The sequence below is a fragment of the Stenella coeruleoalba genome (genome assembly GCF_951394435.1).
Source record: "Stenella coeruleoalba genome assembly, chromosome: 20".
NCBI classification, from domain to species: Eukaryota; Metazoa; Chordata; class Mammalia; order Artiodactyla; family Delphinidae; genus Stenella; species Stenella coeruleoalba.
The window spans coordinates 19,914,584-19,936,132 of NC_137166.1; the positions used below are offsets into that span (position 1 = coordinate 19,914,584).

The 21,549-nt window shown below is 53.6% G+C and overlaps 1 protein-coding gene and 1 long non-coding RNA gene across 3 annotated transcripts in view; one reads left to right on the top strand and one right to left on the bottom strand.

Annotated features, from left to right (window-relative positions):
* Positions 1 to 385: 385 nt before the first annotated feature.
* The window catches only part of BEAN1 (brain expressed associated with NEDD4 1), a gene marked incomplete at both ends in the record, with an annotated part of 28,419 nt that continues 7,255 nt past the window's right edge, over positions 386 to 21,549 (bottom strand). The window contains 3 exon segments of the mRNA XM_079906860.1: positions 386 to 728; positions 1,738 to 1,888; positions 6,889 to 7,152. Of these exon segments, the coding sequence (XP_079762986.1) occupies positions 386 to 728; positions 1,738 to 1,888; positions 6,889 to 7,152 (758 nt within the window).
* LOC307178589 overlaps positions 13,749 to 21,549 on the top strand; it is a 606,421-nt gene continuing 598,620 nt past the window's right edge. For both annotated transcript variants that reach the window (XR_013825234.1, XR_013825235.1), the window contains exon 1: positions 13,749 to 13,946. This is a non-coding gene — a long non-coding RNA (uncharacterized lncRNA). The remainder of the gene's footprint in view (positions 13,947 to 21,549) is intronic.

The window sequence follows — 21,549 nt, forward strand, 5'->3', positions numbered from 1 at the left end:
CGAGCCCTGGTCCCTTCTCCACCTCTCTTCTCCCTGCATTGGCTACAGAGGCATCACTGACAGGCTGGGGAGGAGACTGGGCGGTCGGGAGAGCTTCCTTTATAATGAAACCTTCGCAGATGGGATTGTGTGTGTGTGTGGGGGGGGCTATGTGTGTGCACGTCTGCACACGTGTGGGGCGTCTGGATGTGTATGTGCACATGGGTGCATCAGTGTGTGCGTGTGTCCAAGTTGTGTGTACATGTGGGAGTGCCATGTGTGCACATCTGTGTGCGCTTCTGTGTGTGTGTGTGTGCGTGCGTGCGTGTGTGTGCGTGCGCGCCCCTGCGTGCCTGAAAGGTGTGGCCCAGCTCTGAGGGGCTGGCAGGACCGGCCGCTGGGTCCCTCACATAATCCTCTCTGGGCCTGAGGCTGGGGCCCGGGTTGGGGTGGGCGAGTCCTGGGAGCTCCTCGGCCCTGGTTCTGGTCTCGGCAGTGGCAGCAGGCCCGATGGGGGGGGACTGGCCCCACACACGGCCTCATAAGGCGGCAGGGTGTCCACGGAAATGGTGCGGAAGCCACTCTGGCCCTGCGGTCTCTGTGCCTGCTGGTGTTGGCCAGGGCTGCGGCCACTGCCCGCATCCAGGGCGCGGTCCAGCGCAGGGCAGGAGTCGGTCAGCGAGTAGGGGGGTGGGGCGTCTGTGGGGACGTACAGCTGAGTGGCCCCCGGCCCCACACACTCCTCGTAACTGCAAGAGAAGAGGCTCCCTCAGGGCCCTGTGCAAGCCGGCCTCAGTGGTGGGTGGCGGGGTCGCCCCCGAGGGCCGGGGGCCTAGCCGCAGCGACAAGCTGCCCCGGCATGGACCAGGTCAGGCCTTTGTCACACTGACTCCGATGAAACCCCTCTACTCCCTGGGGAGGGGCACCCCAGAACCACCGAGACCTGGATTCTGGCCCTGACTCAGCCCCAGTGTTCCGTGTGAACGTGAGTGAGCGAGCCACCAAATTCAGGGTCTCAAATCGCTCAGAACTGTAGCCGCTGCTGCTGGAACATCTGCAGGCTGGCCACCGAGTGTGGGTGGTGCTGGTGGGAGTAGCCTCGGGCTGCCAGACACTTCTGGGTCTCAACTCACCCCAAAGTGGCCCTTCCAGGGTTAGGAAGGTGTCCCTGGGGCCCATGGTTGCAGGGTGAAAAAGCACCCACCTGCAGGCAAAGTTCATACCTCCCAGTGCCCCTGGGGGCAGAGGGTAAAGGGTGATGGAGAGGATGGGGCTGTTTGTGGGGCCCAGGTGGTCTCCTGGCGGGGAAGTGATAGAGGCCCAGACTCCTCTTTTCATGTACAAACTGGTGGCGATATGCCTGAGGGTGGCTGGCAGGACGGGATAGGACTCAAAGGCTCCCCAGGGAAGAATCCCCCCCATGGGACAGGGCCACCTGCTGGCCACGAGTGCAGTCTGGACACAATGATGCCTATCCCAGTGGATGTGATTTGGGCTCCGGGGGCGCAAACTAAGGGGTTGGGGCCTGGACCTTCCACCTCACCTCTTCACCCAGCCTGAAGGAGCTGAACGTTTCTTCCTTTTTCCTTTTCGAGTGTCTCTCAGGGACATCTGCTGAGTCACGCCCCGCCTTACAGGGACCAGCTTGGTCAGGAGGGTGAGGAGATGTTTTCTGCCTTTATGCCATCTGGGGTGTTGCTGTTTCCCATGGGGGCTGGAGATTCTTGCCCAGAGCCCTGCCCTCTCAGGCCTCCTTACCCCGGTGGAGAATCTGGGTACAGCTCTCGGAGCACCGTGGCATCCACGTCCCCATCAGAGCTGAGGTCCAAGGGTGGAGGCCAGTCCTCGGCAGGGCTGCAGGTGTAGCGTGTCCTGTGGCTCGAGCGGCTATACGTGTGCCTGTCGGACACTGCAGGGAATGGACATTCAGCCTGGGCCTCAGGCTGGTGCCAGGGAGGGTCCTCACATGTCTGCCTGAGGCCACTGAGATTCTGTTCTCTCTGACTCACCATCCTGCCCCTTACCAACCAGGGCTGCTTTCATTCCGTCAGCAACAGCCCCAGAATGTGAGCGCCAGTGCCCTGCTGGGCATGGGGGTCACAGGGAGCAGAGCTGGCCCTGCCCTGGTGGGGCTCCCAGGGTAGTGAGCAGCCTGTCCTGTGGACAGCCTGGTAGTGGGCAGCATGTCACAAGCTTTGATAGATGTTGTACTGGGGCTGTGGGAGCAGAGACGGGCCTGACCCAGCTTGGAGGTCAGGGAAGGCTTCCTGGGGGGAAGGGCTCCCAGAGCTGAATCTTGTCTAGAAATCAGCCAGGGGAAGAGGGGCAGGCCTGGCAGAGGGAACAGAACAGCTTGAGCCAAGAGGGGGAGTTGTGAAAGAAGACTGTAGTGTGAACGGGAAGCTTTGAGCTGTGGAGAAGGGCTGGGGCACAAAAAATGGGGAGGAAGTGTCAGGGAATGAGGACAGCAGCGGTCTCTGGGGTCAGGCCTCCGTCCCTTTAGGTATCCCAGGGAGAAAAGGGGTTTCTCTGATGACTACATCTACTACACTCTCTTCTGGGTTTTTTTGTTTGTTCTTGTTTTTGTTTTTATCACATAGTACATCAAAGGCTCTGAAATGTCCCACAGCTGAGAAACACATTTAACTGTGCTTGTGCAGCATTTGGCCACGGAATCTTATTTTCTGAGACCTAGTAACACTGCTTAGGAAATGCCGATGGAGTACAATCTTCTCATTCTACAGCTGGGGTTCAGAGAGGCTCAGTGTCTTGCTGGAGGCCACACAGCAAATTATTGGTGGGGCCGAGGGTGGCTGGATGTCCCAGCTCCTCTGCCTCCCAGTTTCTGACAGGTCTGGTAGAGGGGTGGGCCGAGAGGGGGTGCGGACAGGGGAACTGCAAAGATAACTGGTTGAGACACGAGGTCTCCTCACCTCCAACGGGCTCCCAGGTGGCTCAGAGGGCAGGGCATAACATCAGGGGCGGGGCTTGTCTGTCTGGGGTGGGACTCATGACCTTTCTTTGAGGTCAGCAGCACTGTTGCAGTTGCCCTTTCCATTCTACAGCCAGAGGCTCAGGGTCGCATTGCTGGTAGAATGTGGAGCTGGAATTCATGCATAGTCTGTAGACCCCAAAGATTGCTCTTTCTACGCCCCAAATCTCTTTTTCTCACGTCGATACAACAATGAATGGAAAAAATCTGGATATGAAACACTATTTGCAGGTGCAGTCCCAGGGTTATCTATGGACCTCGAGAAAGCTCTCGGAAGAAACTATTCCAAACATAGTAACAGCGGCTCTGTCTGGAGGACAGGATCAGAACCCTTATTTTCTTCTTTATATTTTCTGTATTTTAAAGGTTTTCCACAGTGAACACATATTACTTTTCTACTAGGAAAAAGGAACCCAATAACATATGCTGTAAGAAGGAGCTGAAATGAGATTTGTTTCCTTTTAGGGCACCAGCTGAAGGATGAGAATTTTGGGAAGAAATTGGGGAAGAAACTCAGGAGAGAGGAAGACATGAAATAAGTGCGTGAGGACAGAAGTGGAACCGAGGCCACTGGGCTCTGGTGCCAGGATCCCGTCCCTGCCAGCGTTGCTGCGGGGAGGGTCCCACTCGCAGTGCCAGTGGCGGGGGGCGCTATGGCTGTCCAGACCTCGGGAAGGTAAGGCTATTTCCTGGTGGGCAGGTCTGAGAGCTGACCGGGCCGAACCACTCTGCTGTTCACCTCTCTCCCTGGGTTGCTTTTCTTGGGCCCCCCAGAGGCTGAGCGTCTCAGGGAGACTGAGGCTTCCCTGAGGCACTCACCTAGTCCAGACCCCAATCCTGAGATGACCCAGGTCAATCCCAGACATCCAGCTGGGTGGAGGTCCTGAGGAACAGCTGGAAAGAACCCCCTCCCCCCCCCACACCCTGTTTGAACTCCCCAAATTCCTTTCTTATTTCCTTTCCTTTCCTGTCTTCAACAACAGCACAGACCCAAATGGTCCAGGGAGGCCCAAATCTCCCTCTTCCCTTATTTACCCAAGTTAAGATATACTTCGGTTCATTATTCAGCCCAAATCCGAGGTTAACAACTTTGACAGGCCCGGGAGAGGGGGGAGGAGGAATTTGCGTCCATGAGCACCTCTGTGCTCTAGCCCCACGATCTCATTCACCCTCAACAATTTGTGAGAGGGGGAAAGTGGCTACTCCCTTCCCTCAGATGACGAATCGGATATAAAGCCGCTTGCTCTAAAGCCCAGGCAAGTGAAAGGGGACCAGATCTGTCTCCTAAAGCTCAAGGTATTTCCATCTTATGGAAGGAGAATTTCCCTTCCTCCCTCCCTCCCTCCCTCCCTCCCTCCCTTCCTTCCTTCCTTCCTTCCTTCCTTCCTTCCTCCCTCCCTCCCTCCCTCCCTCCCTCCCTCCCTCCCTTCCTCCCTCCCTCCCTCCCTCCCTCCCTCCCTCCCTCCCTCCCTTCCTTCCTTTCTTCCTTCCTTCCTCCCTCCCTCCCTCCCTCCCTCCCTCCCTTCCTTCCTTCCTTCCTTCCTCCCTCCCTCCCTCCCTCCCTCCCTCCCTCCCTCCCTTCCTTCCTTCTTCCTTTCTTCCTTCCTTCCTCCCTCCCTCCCTCCCTCCCTTCCTTCCTTCCTCCCTCCCTCCCTTCCTCCCTTCCTTCCTTCCTTCCTCCCTCCCTTCCTCCCTCCCTCCCTCCCTTCCTCCCTTCCTCCCTTCCTCCCTTCCTCCCTTCCTTCCTCGGTCTTTCTGTCTGTCTCACTCACTCACTCCTTCATTCATTCTCAAACATTCGTTGGCTCCTCTCTGCACCTGACCAGCCTACAGAAGGGCCCTGTGGGCAGACAGAGGAGGACCGACTTTGTCCTGAGGGCAGTGGGGAGCCACTGAGTAGTGTTGAGTGGAGTCACAATTCAGTCCTGTTGGCTGTCTTGTGGAGAATGCCTTGGAGGTGCCAGGGCCGGTGGCTGGCAGGTGAAGTGGCCCTGGAGTAGGTATTCTCGGGGTGGTAGGGAGAGATCATGAAAGTAGTTAACATTTACTGAGCACTTACTCATAAGCCAGGTACTGTTGCTAATTTAGTCCTGACAATAACTTTTGGGGGTGGGTCCCCGTGTACCCATTGTACAGATGACTCACAGAGGTTAAGCAACTTTCCTGAGGTTGTGCAGTAGAAGCGGAAGATTAAGGCTGTTTTGTACCCCCTGGGTCTGAGGTGCCTCTGAGACTTTCAGGGGCCGGTGTCTCGGGGGACGTCTTGGGTGAGGGTGGTGGGTGGTGCTTGGAGCTGTCAGGTGGATGAGATGGGCATGGGTACAGATGGGGTGGGTACAGAGAGAGGACCCAGGGCCCAGGGTTGGGCTCTGAGGGACCTTAATATTCCTCTCCTCAGAGAATAGGCATCCACCGGGAAGTCTGAGAAGGAGCGGCCAGAGCGGTGGGAGGGAGCCCGGGAGGGGCTGAGTCACTGGAGCGGGGGGAGGGCATCTGAAGGACAGAGGGTCCCCAGGGCCAGTAGGGTGGTGTTTGTCGGTGCTCTGCTGCTTTCAGGTCCCCTCTTCCCTGGCTTCTTTCCAAGGTTCCTTGCAGCCCCTGTGCACCCCCTGAAGGCTAGAAGGTGGTGTAGGGGCATCAGCACCTCCAGGCTCCCTGCTGAGGCCCCAAGGAGGTGCCAAAGCCAGAGCTGAGAACAGAAGTGGGCAGAGAGGCGGGAGCCCCACAGAGGGGTCTCCACGGTAACAGGGCTGCAGGGCTGCTGTGAGTCATCGGACCGGGGGCTGGGTAAGGAAAGGCTTGACCCCAGACTTGGCCTGGCTGTGGCCTGCTGTCACCCCACCTGCTCTGATGTCAGGGACAGGGCCTTGCTCATGTGGCACAGGCCCTGTGTCTCCACCACAGACTCAGGATGGACTGGCCTGCCCCTAGGTCCATCTCTCTCCTCAAGGCCAAGGTTGACCTCTCAACCTTAATGTAGGGAACCCCTGTGGGCATCTCTCCTAGGCTCTAAGTATGAGGCGCAGGCTCAGGGGCACTCAGGCCATTCAACAAGTCCCTCCAGCTTCCCAGTCTTTAAAATGGGCTAACACAGCTCTTGCTGTGAGGATGAAATGAAGTGGTTCCTTCCCTTGCCTGCGGAGTACTTCTTCTGGGCCAGGTCCTGTTCTGGGCTGTGAGCTCGACTCTCGGAGAGCTACATGCAGCTCCTGCTTTCACCGATGCAACACAGCCATCCTGTGTCGGGGTACTGATGGCAGTGTGGGTACGATGCTAAGGAAGTACAGGGAATGGGGGTCAACCCTGCCTGGGGGGGTGGTTGAGGAGGGGCCAGAGAAACTTGCAAAAGGAGGTGGTATTTGAGCCAGGTCTGGCAGGACAAGTAGGGTTTTGTCAGGTGGGGAAGTATGGGGAATGGCATTCTGGGCACGGGGAAGAGCATATGCAAAGGTGCAGAGGCAGAAAGCAGCATGGAAGAGGTGCCTGGGGAGGGGCAGGAGTGGAGAGCACGGGTCCAGTTATGTGAGGTGGGCGTGCTGGCTGTCCTGCGGTGGGGGGAGGTCGAGGGCAGTACCTGGGCTCCTGGTTGGGGGTGGGCCTGCTCTGAGCAGGAGCCCTGTACTCTCCGGGGGTCAGGCTGGTGATACAAGGGTAGGAACAGGCAGGCCTGGTCTCACAGTGGCCAGGGCTGGGGAGGGAGCACCACACCCTCCCTTTGACCTTCAGCCTCACGCTTGGCAGGCAACTGGGCTTCTTATGCCCCTGAGACATGGTGAGTGCCTCTGAGCTCTTCCTGATTACTTATGACCTCGAGGATGCCTCCTCTGACCGCCCTGCGCCACCCATGGCAGAGCCATCACCTCCCTGATGCCTCCTGGGCTATAGGGGCCCCAGGGCCCGGGTGGGCGGCAGCTCACCGTAGCCGTGCTCGTACTCTCGGTGGCGGCGGCGGCGGCGGCGATGGTGGTGGTGGTGGTGGCGGCGATGGCGGTGGCGGTGCCGCTGGAGCCGGGCTTGCCTGTCCCTGCGGATGCTGCCCACGATGATGGTGATGCAGGAGAGGATGATGACCACGCCTATGACTGCGCTTGCCACCAGCACAGGAGACACGAGCAGATGGCTGTGCTCTGAGCTCTCTGAGAACGTTGGGTAGAAGTAGCTGGTGCGGTTGTATCGAGCTACTGCGGACAGAGAGAGGACGCTGAGCCGGGGCACGGACCCTGCCCCACACCTTCCTCCTCCCTCCCTGCTGCCCTGTGAGTTATTCATCCCTAAATAAATGGAGGAGATTCAGGCGCTGCTCCCCTCCTCCCCGCAGGAGCCTCTGCTAGTGAGGGCTGACCTCCTCTCGCCTCTCCTCTGAAGCCTCTGGCCTAGGAGCTCAACAAACTCACAGAAAGGAAAAAGGAAGCTCAGAGAGGGCAGTGGACTTGCTCAAGGTCACACAGCAAATTAGCGGCAGAGCTGAGGCTTGAACCCACTGAACCTGACTCAGTGCTAGACAAGGAGTCTATTCCACCAAGACATGAGGTTGGAAGGTCAGCATGACTTTACCAAAGACTTGGGAAGGCATGGGGGATACACAGGGGTCAGAGTATGAGGACCAGATGGGCTGGCCTCCAACACTGGCCTCCTGCCTCAGGGGCGAAACCTGCCGAGGGGACTCCAGGGAAATCGGGCAGGCCTGGGGTTAAGAGCACTAACTGACCCAGACATGACAGTGGGTTGGATCAGATCAGGGAAGGCTTCCCAGAGGAGGTGAAGCTAGGAGGTATTCCAGGCAGGGGAAGAACAAGGGTAAAGGTGCAGAGAGGTGGGAAGGGGCTTCTAGGAAGGGGTGTGGTATGGTGGGTCCCTGAGAACCCTACTAAAGGGAGCTTCTGGGGCCCACGATGGCTTTGTCCTCCCATAAGATAAGATGATGGAGCCCTGGGGGCTGGGGTCCCAGGGAAGGGTTGGAATCAGCCAGGACCATCCATGGGCACTCGCTGCCTCGCTCAGGGAGAGCCAGCACCACATTAGGGAGCGTCCGTGACTGCCCCTTAATTCCCTCCCACTCAGCTGGGCAGGGATGTGGTTTTCCCCTTTTATAGATGTGTGGACTGACGCTCGGCTCCAGCCCACGGTCACTCAGTCACTCTGTGGTTGAGCCAAGTGAGAACTCAGGCCCAAGCTTCAAAGTCCCGAGCTCACTCTCCACTGTTCCCTGCCCCAGGCGTGAGCCCTTCCTGAGTGTGCAGGTCCCATCTCTGGACAGCCGTACGGAGCCAGCTTCAGATACTCAGCGAGCCACAGGGCAAGCTTTCCTGGGCCCTGTTCTGAAAGCGGTCCCCCTGTCTGTCCTCCCAGAGCCTGTGTCCCAGTCCCTGTTCTGCACTTGTCGCATATGATTATGCACGGTTTCCAGGACTTGTGTTTGATCGCTTTCTGTGTCCTCAAGCTCAGCACTGGGCCTGGGCTCACCAAAGGTGCCCAAGCCACGTACTGAGTGAGTGGCTGCAGCCTTGAGACCAGATGGGGAAGTGGCAGGGAGGCCCTGAGCTGCCTCAGGGGAATGAGGTCTCTGTCTTGAGTGGTAATCAAGCGGAGTGTGGATGGTTACCTCCCTGGGTAGTTGTAGGAGGGCTTTGTTCCCAGGTGAGGGCAGGGACTTATGCAAATCAGAAGGTAGAAACTCAACTGTGGCCTCCTGTACCTTCCCATCCCTTCCCAGCACCATCTCCAGAAGCCTCTCCCACACTCAGCCCATGTCAGGGACAGGTAGGTGAAGCATGAACTTGGGGCCTTTGCCTGAGCTATGAACACGCCCGCCAGCAGTTCCGGCCCATGCTGGTGGCTCCTGCAGCCTACTGACCTTCATTAGGAGGGGCTGGCCTCGAGGCCCTACTGCCTGGGCCAGAATGTCATCCTAGCCTGAGAGCCAAGCCTTTGCTCGCTGAAGTTCATTGGAAGCTGCTCCCCTCCAGGTGCCTTCCCTGGGGAGAGGGAGCTGCCCTTGGGCTTTGGCTGAGTGTGCATGCTTCCTGACCCTCTAACGTGAAAATGCCAGGGTAAGCAGATTTCTGGGATTCTTTGAGGGCCAAACACAGACCACTGTTTTGAGAGCCCCCACTATGTGTAGGTTCTGTGCTGAGAGCTCACTTCATCCCTGAAGCTATGTTCTCCCCATTTTATAGGTGAGAATACTGAGGCTCAAAGGTATTAAGTAACCCACCACAATCATATATAGCCAGTATATGGCTAACTCAGAGTCATTCTCTTCCTGTTTGGCCCAGGAGGCAGCCGCAGCATCCTTTTCAACATAGTACTTCACACAGTGATTACCCTGGTCAGGAGACAAGCTTTTGGCCACCACTCATCTAGTCCGCCGTGCTTTCACTCCTGAGCCAATGACCGGGCTTTGGCTTGGACTAGAGCTGAGCCAGTGGTTATTCTGCTACCGTATTCTCTCTGATAAAGTACAAGCCAGCTGGCCATCCAACCAATGTCACCCTCTTCCTCTCACCTTTGAAGCCAATGGCAGGGCTTGGGAATGTCAGAGACAGCAGCCCTCCTTGGGGACGGTAGGAGTGTATGGGGTCCACACTGCTCTCAACTGTCCTGTTCAATCTGTTCCAGCTGTTGCGATGGTTTGGGATGTACTGGTCACCCCCACGGTCCAAGGCAGATGTGCTACCAGAAAGCTGGCCATGGCAAGGCTGGAGGTGCCCAGAATGAGAACCTAGGGTTGGATTTGTGTGTGCATGCCTGCCCTGCTCAGCACGCAGAAACTGCTGCGGAGGTGCCAGTCCCATGGGGTCACCCTGAAGACGCCTCTCCCTCTCCCTGCCTCAGCAGCAAATGAGAACCTCGCTCTCGTGGCAGTGCCAGGCTCATCACCAGCCAGGTGTGGAGATGGCAACACCCATGCCTGCAGATGGAGCCAGTTGGCGCAGGCGTCCGCCTGCATGGCCAGGGGGAAGTTAATCTTCCAGTCCCTGCGACCGGCGGAGGTAGATGCTGCTTTAAATTATGAGGGAAACTTCCAATTTCCAAATTCAGGGTCCACTTCATCAACAAGATAAAAATGACTGCAGAGAAACAACATGATGCTAGCCCCCTTTCCCACCGCTCTGCCTCGCTCTCCCCCTGCACCAGCTGTGGAAAGGACAGAGGGTAAGGCAAGCTTTGCCCCTATCCTAGACTTTCTTCCCAAGCAGCTTCTACAAAGGTGCTGATGATCAAGAGGAAATTGTACCTCAAGATACTAGGTCATCCCTGAGATGCGGCCCTCCCTCCACATACAGCATGAGTAGCTATCATCTCCTGGACACCTACTGTGTGTCATTCACCATGCTTGGTACTTTTCATGCTCTGTGTTATTTAATTCTTGTGATGGTCCATGATGGGATCTCCAGTTAACAGGTGGAGAAACTGGGCTTCAGCCAGGTTATTTGTCCAATGTCACTCAGCCCACAGAGGGACCCGGGTCAGTGGGCAGCCAAAGCCCCATGCTGTTAGCCAAGATGCTACCCTGTGGCTACCAGGCACTGTGCACTGGCGCTCATGTTTCTGGGATCTTGCTAAAGTAAAATTTTTCTCTCCCTAAAACGGTGCTTTGCTTTTTCTGGGCCACCTTAACATGTAGTCAAAGTAGGCCATGACCTACGTCTTATTCAGGGTGAAGGTATATCATCAGCTGAAAGAACATTGCTGAGTATTGAAGGGCTGGCAGGGCCCCGCCATGAAGGTCAAATCAAGAGACTGTCTTTTATCTCAAGGGTAGAGAGGAGACACGAAGGGGCGCGGTCACAGTGTTTTAAGAGCGCCCTCTGGCTGCAGAACTGGACACAGGGTGGGGGGGGCACCAGCGAGTAGGCTGCTGTGAGGATCCATGTGAGCGTGGAGCGTGGAGGGTGGAGCGTGGAGGGTGGAGCAGGGAGCGTGGAGGGTGGAGCGAGGAGCGTGGAGGGTGGAGCGTGGAGCGGGGAGCGTGGAGCGAGGAGGGTGGAGCGAGGAGGGTGGAGCAGGGAGCATGGAGGGTGGAGCAGGGAGCGTGGAGGGTGGAGCGTGGAACGTGGAGGGTGGAGCGTGGAGGGTGGAGCAGGGAGCGTGGAGGGTGGAGCGAGGAGCGTGGCGCGTGGAGGGTGGAGCGAGGAACGTGGAGTGAGGAGCGTGGAGGGTGGAACGAGGAGCATGGAGGGTGGAGCGTGGAGGGTGGAGCAGGGAGCGTGGAGGGTGGAGCGAGGAACGTGGAGGGTGGAGCAGGGAGCGTGGAGGGTGGAGCGTGGCGCGTGGAGGGTGGAGCGAGGAACGTGGAGGGTGGAGGGTGGAGTGAGGAGGTAGAGGGTGGAGCGTGGAGGGTGGAGCGAGGAGCGTGGAGGCTGGAGCGTGGAGGGTGGAGCGAGGAGCGTGGAGGGTGGCGCGTGGAGGGTGGAGCGAGGAGCGTGGGGCGTGGAGGGTGGAGCGTGGAGGGTGGAGTGAGGAGGTGGAGGGTGGAGCGAGGAGCGTGGAGGGTAGAGCGAGGAGCGTGGAGGCTGGAGCGTGGAGGGTGGAGCGTGGAGGGTGGGGTGAGGAGCGTGGAGGGTGGAGCGTGGAGGGTGGAGCAGGGAGCGTGGAGGGTGGAGTAGGAAGCGTGGAGGGTGGAACGTGGAGGGTGGAGCGTGGAACGTGGAGGGTGGAGCAGGGAGCGTGGAGGGTGGAGCGAGGAACGTGGAGGGTGGAGTGAGGAGCGTGGAGGGTGGAGCGAGGAGCGTGGAGGGTGGAGCGAGGAGGGTGGAGCGCGGAGGGTGGAGCAGGGAGCGTGGAGGGTGGAGCGAGGAACGTGGAGGGTGGAGTGGGGAGCGTGGAGCGTGGAGGGTGGAGCGAGGAACGTGGAGGGTGGAGCGTGGAGGGTGGAGTGAGGAGCGTGGAGGGTGGAGCGAGGAGCGTGGAGGGTGGAGCGAGGAGCGTGGAGGCTGGAGCGTGGAGGGTGGAGCGAGGAGGGTGGAGCGTGGAGGGTGGAGCGAGGGGCGTGGAGGGTGGAGCGTGGAGGGTGGAGCGTGGAGGGTGGGGTGAGGAGCGTGGAGGGTGGAGCAGGGAGCGTGGAGGGTGGAGTAGGAAGCGTGGAGGGTGGAACGTGGAGGGTGGAGCGTGGAACGTGGAGGGTGGAGCAGGGAGCGTGGAGGGTGGAGCGAGGAACGTGGAGGGTGGAGTGAGGAGCGTGGAGGGTGGAGCGAGGAGCGTGGAGGGTGGAGCGAGGAGGGTGGAGCGCGGAGGGTGGAGCAGGGAGCGTGGAGGGTGGAGCGAGGAACGTGGAGGGTGGAGCGTGGAGGGTGGAGCGAGGAACGTGGAGGGTGGAGCGTGGAGGGTGGAGCGAGGAACGTGGAGGGTGGAGCGTGGAGGGTGGAGTGAGGAGCGTGGAGGGTGGAGCGAGGAGCGTGGAGGGTGGAGCGTGGAGGGTGGAGCGAGGAGCGTGGAGGCTGGAGCGTGGAGGGTGGAGCGAGGAGCGTGGAGGCTGGAGCGTGGAGGGTGGAGCGAGGAGCGTGGAGGGTGGAGCGGGGAGGGTGGAGCAGGGAGCGTGGCCCATGGAGGGTGGAGTGAGGAGCGTGGAGGGTGGAGCAGGGAGAGTGGAGGGTGGAACGTGGAGCGTGGAGGGTGGCGTAGGGAGCGTGGAGGGTGGCGCAGGGAGCGTGGGGGGTGGAGCGAGGAGGGTGGAGCGTGGAGGGTGGAACGTGGAGCGTGGAGGGTGGAGCGAGGAGGGTGGAGCGTGGAGGGTGGAGGGTGGGGCGTGGAACGTGGAGGGTGGGGCGTGGAACGTGGAGGGTGGAGCGAGGAACGTGGAGGGTGGAGCGTGGAGGGTGGAGCGAGGAGCGTGGAGGATGGAGCGAGGAGCGTGGGGCGTGGAGGGTGGAGCGTGGAGGGTGGGGCGAGGAGCGTGGAGGGTGGAGCAGGGAGCGTGAAGGGTGGAGCGTGGAGGGTGGAGCAGGGAGCGTGGAGGGTGGAGTAGGAAGCGTGGAGGGTGGAACGTGGAGGGTGGAGCAGGGAGCGTGGAAGGTGGAACGTGGAGGGTGGAGCGAAGGGCGTGGAGGGTGGAGTGTGGAGGGTGGAGCAGGGAGCGTGGAGGGTGGAGCAGGGAGCGTGGAGGACGGAGCAGGGAGCGTGGAGGGTGGAGCAGGGAGCGTGGAGGGTGGAGCGGGGAGGGTGGAGCGGGGAGCGTGGAGGGTGGAGCGAGGAGCGTGGGGCGTGGAGGGTGGAGCGTGGAGGCTGGAGCAGGGAGCGTGGAGGGTGGAGTAGGAAGCGTGGAGGGCGGAACGTGGAGGGTGGAGCAGGGAGCGTGGAGGGTGGAGCAGGGAGCGTGGAGGGTGGAGCGTGGAGGGTGGAGCAGGGAGCGTGGAGGGTGGAGCGTGGAGGGTGGAGCGGGGAGCGTGGCGCATGGAGGGTGGAGCAGGGAGAGTGGAGGGTGGAACGTGGAGCGTGGAGGGTGGAGCAGGGAGCGTGGGGGGTGGAGCGAGGAGCGTGGAGCGTGGAGGGTGGAGCGAGGAGCGTGGAGCGTGGAGGGGGGAGCGAGGAGCGTGGAGGGTGGGGAGAGGGACGTGGAGGGTGGAGCAGGGAGCGTGGAGGGTGGAGCAGGGAGCGTGGGGGGGGTGGAGCGAGGAGCGTGGAGCGTGGAGGGTGGAGCGTGGAGGGTGGAGGGTGGAGCAGGGAGCGTGGAGCGTGGGGGGTGGAGCGAGGAGGGTGGAGGGCGGAGCGTGGAGCGTGGAGCGTGAGGGAAGCCCGCAAGCCCGCACTTGGAGCGTGGAGTCGGGCTCAGCTGAACGCCTTTGATGGCAGCTGCTCCTGAGGAGAGTTCCTCCACCTTGCCAAGCTGACGTCCTTTGAGCAGGCCTCAGCGACAACCCTGGTGCTATCCCCACTCTGTAGATGGGGTCCCAAGGTCCCCTTCGGGGCTGTGCCAGGCAGAAGCCAGTTCTCGCGCCTCCAGACCTCTGCTCCAGGCTGGGACTGGGAACCACAGGTGGGTCAGAGGCCCTGCATGACCGCGGCCTGGGTGTGGGGCCGGGTCTGGCGCTTGCCCCCTCTGTGTGCGGAACCGTCGTCACCCGCATTTGTAGGACACTGAGTCTTGGTGAGCTGAAGTTTGCTCACCTAGTTTTGTGGCAGAGCTGGGATTTGAACCCAGGTGTGTCTGATAATCCACGCACTGGGGCCCAGAGCAGGGGAAGAGAGTTGGGTGCGGTGGAGGTGGAGGCAGGAGAACGGGGCTCCGTTCCTGGTTCTATCACTCACTCGCTGTAGAGTGGGTTTGTCCTCTGCCCACTCTGGACCTGGTCGCTCTCCGCCTGAAAGACGCTTAAAGACGCTTATTCTTGAGCCGTTTTAACTGCAGGGTGGGTGAAGGGGTCTGAAAAGGTGGGGAGGAGGTGGGAGCCAGGTGAACACAATGGGCGAGGCAATGAGATCCAGGCTTGCGTCGGGGGATGGGGTCAGGGCTGGCTGCAGGCTGGGAAACGTGGGGAACGTGCAGGGCAGGGAAGCTGAAGCAGACCATCACTACTGACTGCTTGCTGAGTGTAGTGTGTGGGCAGCTGTGCAGTCACTCTGTGTGGGTTCAGGCAAGTGCTCTTTGCAGGCTGAAGCCACCTGGGAGCGCTGACAAAGAAAGGGCACCGATAGTGGAGGTGCTGAGCCAGCATCTTTAGGCCTCCAGAGCTGCCCACACTTTCGGAGACGCTGGCTAGAGGGAGAAGGGGGGGCCAAGGACTGAGATCTGACTGATGGTTCCTGTCACCAAAAATTCTGAAGACATTTGTCATAGGTCCACTTGCCTGGCAAGTCTGGCCTCAGTAGTTCATCTCTTTCTCCACTGCTGAAACCACTAGGGTGAGGCCTTGAGGTCATTGGAGGGAATCTGGGGAACAGGATTCAGGCACCGTCTTCCCTCTGCTCACCAATGGCTGGTCTCAGCCTCCCGGCAGGGATTGGGACAGGGGACGTGGCAGGGCAGGCTCACTTGCTTGGGCACTTCTGAGTCCCTTCCCCTTCTGTTTTGGGCAGCCTCTTAGCCCACTTGGTGATATCACCTCGTTACCAGGAGACTGTAATGGAGAGAGAGTACTGGGAACAGGTCAGGGACATATCCACACAGAGGGGCTGGGTCTCGAAGGATGAACCAGCAGAGCAAGATCAGGGGAGGGAGGAAGGGGCCTGAGCGGGAGTACAGAGGGTAAGGTCCCAACAGAGCTCAGGAAAGGAGGAGGTGCTCCTGGGGTGAGGCTGTGGGATGTCCCCTGAACATTGGGATATGGGGATGAGGAGGAGGCTGCTTGGGGTTCAGTATTCTTCTTACAATGGGACGTAGCTCTAGAAGAGGTCAGCTAATGGTATGTCAAGGCCCTGACACGTTTTACTTGGCCATTTGTGGCATTACAGGTGGGGCAGGTTATAGTGAAAACGAGGATTGGAATGTGAAGTCATCCACCTATTAATCAGTCCTCCATAAATTCACTCACCCTCCTAAAGTATTTATCTACCTAGGCATCTATTCAGGATCCACTCGATCAGCCATGCATCCATCCATATATTCAGTCATCCGTCCATCTACCCACCCATCCATCCACTCACCAATACTCACTAAGTGCTTATTCTGTGCCTGGACACATGCTAGGCACTAGGAACATGTATATGAATCCACTAAAATGAACCTCTCAAACCGTGGAAAGCAAGAGTTCCCACACAGGTGCCCCAGTGCTGAGAGGGAAAGTCTTGGTACACCATGGAGTTCTCTGCTCTCACGTCATGCATAGTAGCTCTGCTTCCCTCTGTTTTACACATCAGAGTTAATAGGAGAGTGCTCCATTGCCAAGTGGAAGATTTTCAGCCACTGCATTAAAATATAACTGGAAAAATATAAGTGACCACCCACAGGCCTTTCATGATTCTATAAATATAAGATGAAAGTGATTTATTCCACTATTGAGATAGATTCTGCCACTTAAATAAACTCACCAAAATTGATTATAGCAATTCAATGTCAAACAGTGTCAACTGAGTATCATACGTCTTGTGATGATATAGGAAAACTGATTTGGGAACCTAGGCCTCATGTTCAATGAGGGGACCTAAGACAGCCTTTCTTCAAATAATTGATAAGTAAGAAGCCCCACAGTATTCCTTTTTAGTTCGAAAAGTGCAAGTCTTAGCAGCAGCTGACAGGAAATGTGTGATATTTACCCGGGCTGTCTTTTGATGATGACTCATATTACTAGTGCGTTTGCTACTTCTGATTACCTATGTTTCAGTACTAGTGTCACTTTAGTGCTTGAATCCTATAAAGATTTTTGCAGTGGAAGTATAGTTCTTGGTTACCTACTACACTTAGAAACAGGTCCTCATTCTGTTTTTATAATATGTTTTTTGCATTCTACTCTAAATCAAAGCCAGTGTTGAACAAAGAGATGATGCTGTGCGCGTTTCTCTCTTGTGTGTGTTTCATCAGCTCGCCTTCCCCATGGCTCTTGTAATAAGGCAGTGGTGTATAGCTGGGCCTTTCATTCTTGTGCATTTAAAAATAAATGTCACTGCAGGAGAAATGCTGGCTGTGCTAGGATTGAGCAGAAATTGATTTTGAAATGATAGTAAACGGTTGTTAAACCAGACACTGAACTTCACGCGCTATGGTGGTTACATTACTTAGTTCAGTGTTTTTAATGCTAAATGTAATTCCTATTTTAAAAGAATTTAAGGAACAACCCACAGGTTTCTGAATATACAAACTGAGAAATAACATACTCTCTGGGAATCTGATAGTCATGTTGTTTTAGATAACTGGATTTTACACTTGGTAGATACGCCAGTGCACTAATGTCACTCAGGTGTAATTGATCATCCTGTTCGCTCGCAAGGATGAGGAGAGCCACTGTGCCCCAGTGCTATGATTCTTATTGTTTAGACAGTGTTGGTGACATACTGTGCATGTGTAGTAGCCACGTGTACTATAACAGTACTTAAGCTATTGGGATCACTGTCAGTATTTTAGTGTTGGAGGTACTTTTTTATCTTGAAAAAAATGAGAGATTTTTAAAAAAGTTTAAATTGTTTCACGAGCAGTCCTTTAAGTTTCATTTAACCTAAAACCTGAAATTTCAGTAATAGACAAAAACCCTTTAACAAGGCTGCCGTCCAACTTAAAAGGTGCCCACCTTGGCTTTCACATTTGTAGAAATGTATTCTTTGAAGTGCAGCAATAGAATCCTCTGCTCCTAAGGAGTACAAGAGGGTGTCCCCTAACTGTGTGCTCCGTATCGTTTTATTTTCTGTAAATTTTGAAGTTAAATATGTATAAAGCAAATTATATACAAGAATAGATAGTCTATATATAAAAGTTTAAGAACATCTGTGCATCCAAAGACATGATTATAAGAGTCAAAAACCAGTCCACAAAGAGGGAGAAGATTTTTGCAATAATATATCCAACACAGGACTGGTGGTCAGAATATATAAAGAACTCCTAGAAATCAGTAATAAAAAGACCCAATGAAAAAGTGGGCAAAAGGCTTAAACAATCACTTCACAAAAGAAGATATCCAAGGTGTTAAATACACTGTACTTAATCACCAGAGAAATTCAAATGAAACCACAAGGTAATATCTCTACTGTCTAGCCGAATTGCTAAAGTGAAAAAATCCAGACAACGCCAAGCATTGGTGAGGATGTAGGGCAACTAGAGCTCTCATGTATTGATGTTAGGAGTGTGGATTGGTACAGCCACTCTGGAAAACTGTTTAGCTCTATCTATTATCTAAATTCCACTCCTGGGCGGAATGAATTCTCCAACAGAAAAGCATCAGTATGTTCACCAAAAGTCACATGCTAGAACAGTGCTGTCCAGTATGGTAGCCACTAGCCGCGTAGCTACTTAAATTAATGAAAATTAAATTAAAATTCAGTTCCTCAAAATTGAAGGTGATTCAAAGAAATAGAAAGCTATCCCATGCTCCTAGATTGGAAGAATTAGTGTTATTAAAATGTCATACTATCCAAAGAAATCTATAGATTTAATGCAATCCCTATCAAAATACCCAGGACATTTTTCACAGAGCTAGAACAAATAATCGTAAAACTTATGCGGAGCCATAAAAGACCCCAAATTGCCACAGCAGTCCTGAGAAAAAAGAACAAAACTGGCAGATACACACACTACTATATCTAAGATAGATAACCAACAAGGACGTACTGTATAGCACAGGGAACTCTATTCAGTGCTCTGTGGTGACCTATATGAGAAAAGAATCTAAAAAAGAATGAATATATGTATAGATATATAATTGAATCACTTTGCTGTACACCTGAAACTAACACAACATTGTAAATCAACTACACTCCAATAAAATTAAATACAAACAAACAAAAAACCACCAAAAAACAAAGCTGGAGGTATAACCCTGCCAAATTCCAGACTATACTACAAAGTTACAGTAATAAAAAACAGCATGGTATTGGCACAAAAACAGACACATAGATCAATGGAACAGAAAAGAGAACCTGGAAATAAACCCACACACCTGTGGTTAATCAATCTATGACGAAAGGGGCAAGAATACACAATGGAGAAGAGACAGCGTCTTTAACAAGTGGTGCTGGGAAAACTGGACAGCCACATATAAAACAATGAGATTAGAACATTCCCTCACACTATATACTACAAAAATGAACTTTAAAAGGGTTTAAAGACCTAAATGTAAGACATGAAACCATAAAACTCTAGGAGAGAACATAGGCAGGACACTCTTTGACATAATTTGGAGCAATATTTCCTTGGATCAGTTTCCTAAGGCAAAAGACATAAAAACAAATTAAACAAATGGGACCTAATTAAACTTAAAAGCTTTTGTACAGCGAAAGAAACCATCAACAAATGAAAAGACAACCTACAGGATGGGAGAAAATATTGGAAAATGATGATACCAACAAGGGATTAATGTCCAAAATATACTAACAGCTCATACTGCTCAATATTAAAAAAAAATCCAGTCAAAAAATGGGCAGAAGACTTGAATAGACGTTTTTTCCAAAGAAGACATAGAAATGGCTAACAGGCACAAGAAAAGATGCCCAACATCACTAATTATTACAGAAATGCAAATCAAAACCACAATGAGGTATCACCTCACACCTGTCAGAATGGCTGTCATCAAAAGGACCACAAATAACAAATGTTGGAGAGGATGTGGAGAAAAGGGAACCCATGTACACTGTTGCTGGGAATGTAAGTTGGTGCAGTCACTATGGAAAACAGTATGATGTTCCTTCAAAAACTGAAAATAGAACTACCATATAATCCAGCAATTCCACTCCTGAGTATATATCTGGAAAAAATGAAAACACTAATTCAAAAAGATTTATGCACCCCAGTGATCATAGCAGCACTATTTATAATAGCCAAGACATGGAAGCAACCCAAGGTGCCCATCAACAGACAATTGGATTAAGAAGATGTGGTATATATATACAATGGAATATTACTCTGCCATAAAAAGAATGAAATACTGCCATTTGTAACAATGTGGATGGACCTAGAGAATATTATGCTTAGCGAAATAAGTAAGACAGAGAAAGACAAATACTATATGATATCACTTATATGTATAATCTAAAAAATAAATGAATGTATATGCAAAATAGACTCACAGATATAGAAAACAAATGTGGTTATCAAAGGGGAGAAGGAAGGGGAGAGGGACAAATTAGGGATATGGGATTAACAGATACAAACTACTATACATAAAATAGATGAGCAACAAGGATATACTGTATGACACAAGGAATTATACTTATCTGGTAATAACCTATAATGCAAAAATACTGAATCACTATGCTGTACACCTGAAACTAATACAATATTGTAAATCAAGTATACTTAAACTAAAAAAATTCAGTTCCTCATTTGCACTAGCTACATTTCAAGGGCTCAATAGCTGCACATGGGTCATGGCTATCATATTGGGCAGTGAAGATACAGAACATTTTCATTGTTGCAGAAAGCTCTGTTGGACAGCACTCTACTAGAATGTTCACTATTCATTCATAGCCCCAAACTGAAGACTACTCAGGTGTCCATTAAAGTAGAATGGATAAGTTATTTGTGGTATATTGACACAATGAAATACTATACGGTGATGAGAATAAGTGATCTACAATTATATACAATACTGTGGTTGAATCTCACAGTGGAATGTTGATCAAAAGAAGCCAGAAACAAAAGAGAACATCCTGTATGATTCCAAATGTATAAAGGTCAAAAACAGGCAAAACTAATTTATGGCGACAGAAGTCAAGACAGTAGTTGACCTGGGCATGGGGTAGTGACTGGAAGAGCACACGGTAGATGTTCTGGGATGCAGCTTATGATGTGTTTCTTGATCTGAGTGTGCTTAGTTTGTGAAGATTCATTGAGTTGTACACTAACGATTTGTGCCCCTTCCTGCATGTATGTTTTATACAGTGGTGCGCTGGCAAACCAGCTTTCCAGGAAAAAAAAAAAGAAAAGAAAGAAAAATCCCTGATTTGTAGTGTTGGTTGCCAATTTCCATGGTGTAAATACTCCCATCATGATGGATTTCAGGCTGGCTACCAATGATTAAACGGGTCATGAATCTCCTGAATATTTAAGTATTCACTCTTGTGAGCTGGTATCTCTACTAAACAAACAAAAAACCAACCCCAGAGAATCCCCAGAAAAGGAATTCCTCAGTTCAGTTCTCACTCCTAACTTTCACAGGTCCTCCTGGAGTCTTGGGGACCAGAGGGGAAGGACTGAGTAGGCAGGAGGGAAAGGGTTTGCTAGTCTGACTGTCCACTGCCTCCATGTTAGACTGAGGGGGGACTATGTTCTAACAACCTTTGTCCTTTTAAAGACTGGCTTGGTAAGCCAGTCCTGGTATTACCATGCCCTCAGTATGATTGGCTTAGGGGTGGACATGTGACTAAATTCTGGCCAATAAGACATGGGGGTGGTGTGCTGGGGAACTTCTGGGAAAAGTTGTGTCACTGCTTGGGTTGATGGGGCCATCTTTTTTTTTTTAATATTTATTTATTTGGCTGTGCTGGGTCTTAGTTGCGGCAGACAGGATCTTTGTTGCTGCATGCGGGATCTTTAGTTGTGGTATGTGAACTCTTAGTTGCTGCATGTAGGATCTAGTTCCCTGACCAGGGATTGAACCCAGATTCCCTGCATTGGGAGCGTGGAGTTTTAGCCACTGGACCACCAGGGAAGTCCCTGACGGGGATCATCTTGCAATGCAGAAAATGTTGGTGTAAGAAGATGGAAAGAACCTGGGTCCTTAATGATGTCCATCCTTGACCACTGAAATTGAGAACCCTAACGCTGTTCCGTCTCAGGACTTCCCTCCCTGTGCGGAAACAATAAATGTCTTTATTGTTAAAAAAACAAAAAGACGTGGCTTTTGTCACAGTTTCGCTTTCAAAAGAGGGCTGCTCTTTTTCTGCATCTTCACTGAGAACAGGGGAGCAGGCTCCATGTGGAAGGAGCACTTTATGTGGAGTCAGGCTGGGAGCATCAAAGTTTCAGCCACAAACACGCTGGGTGACCTGGTCCAGTC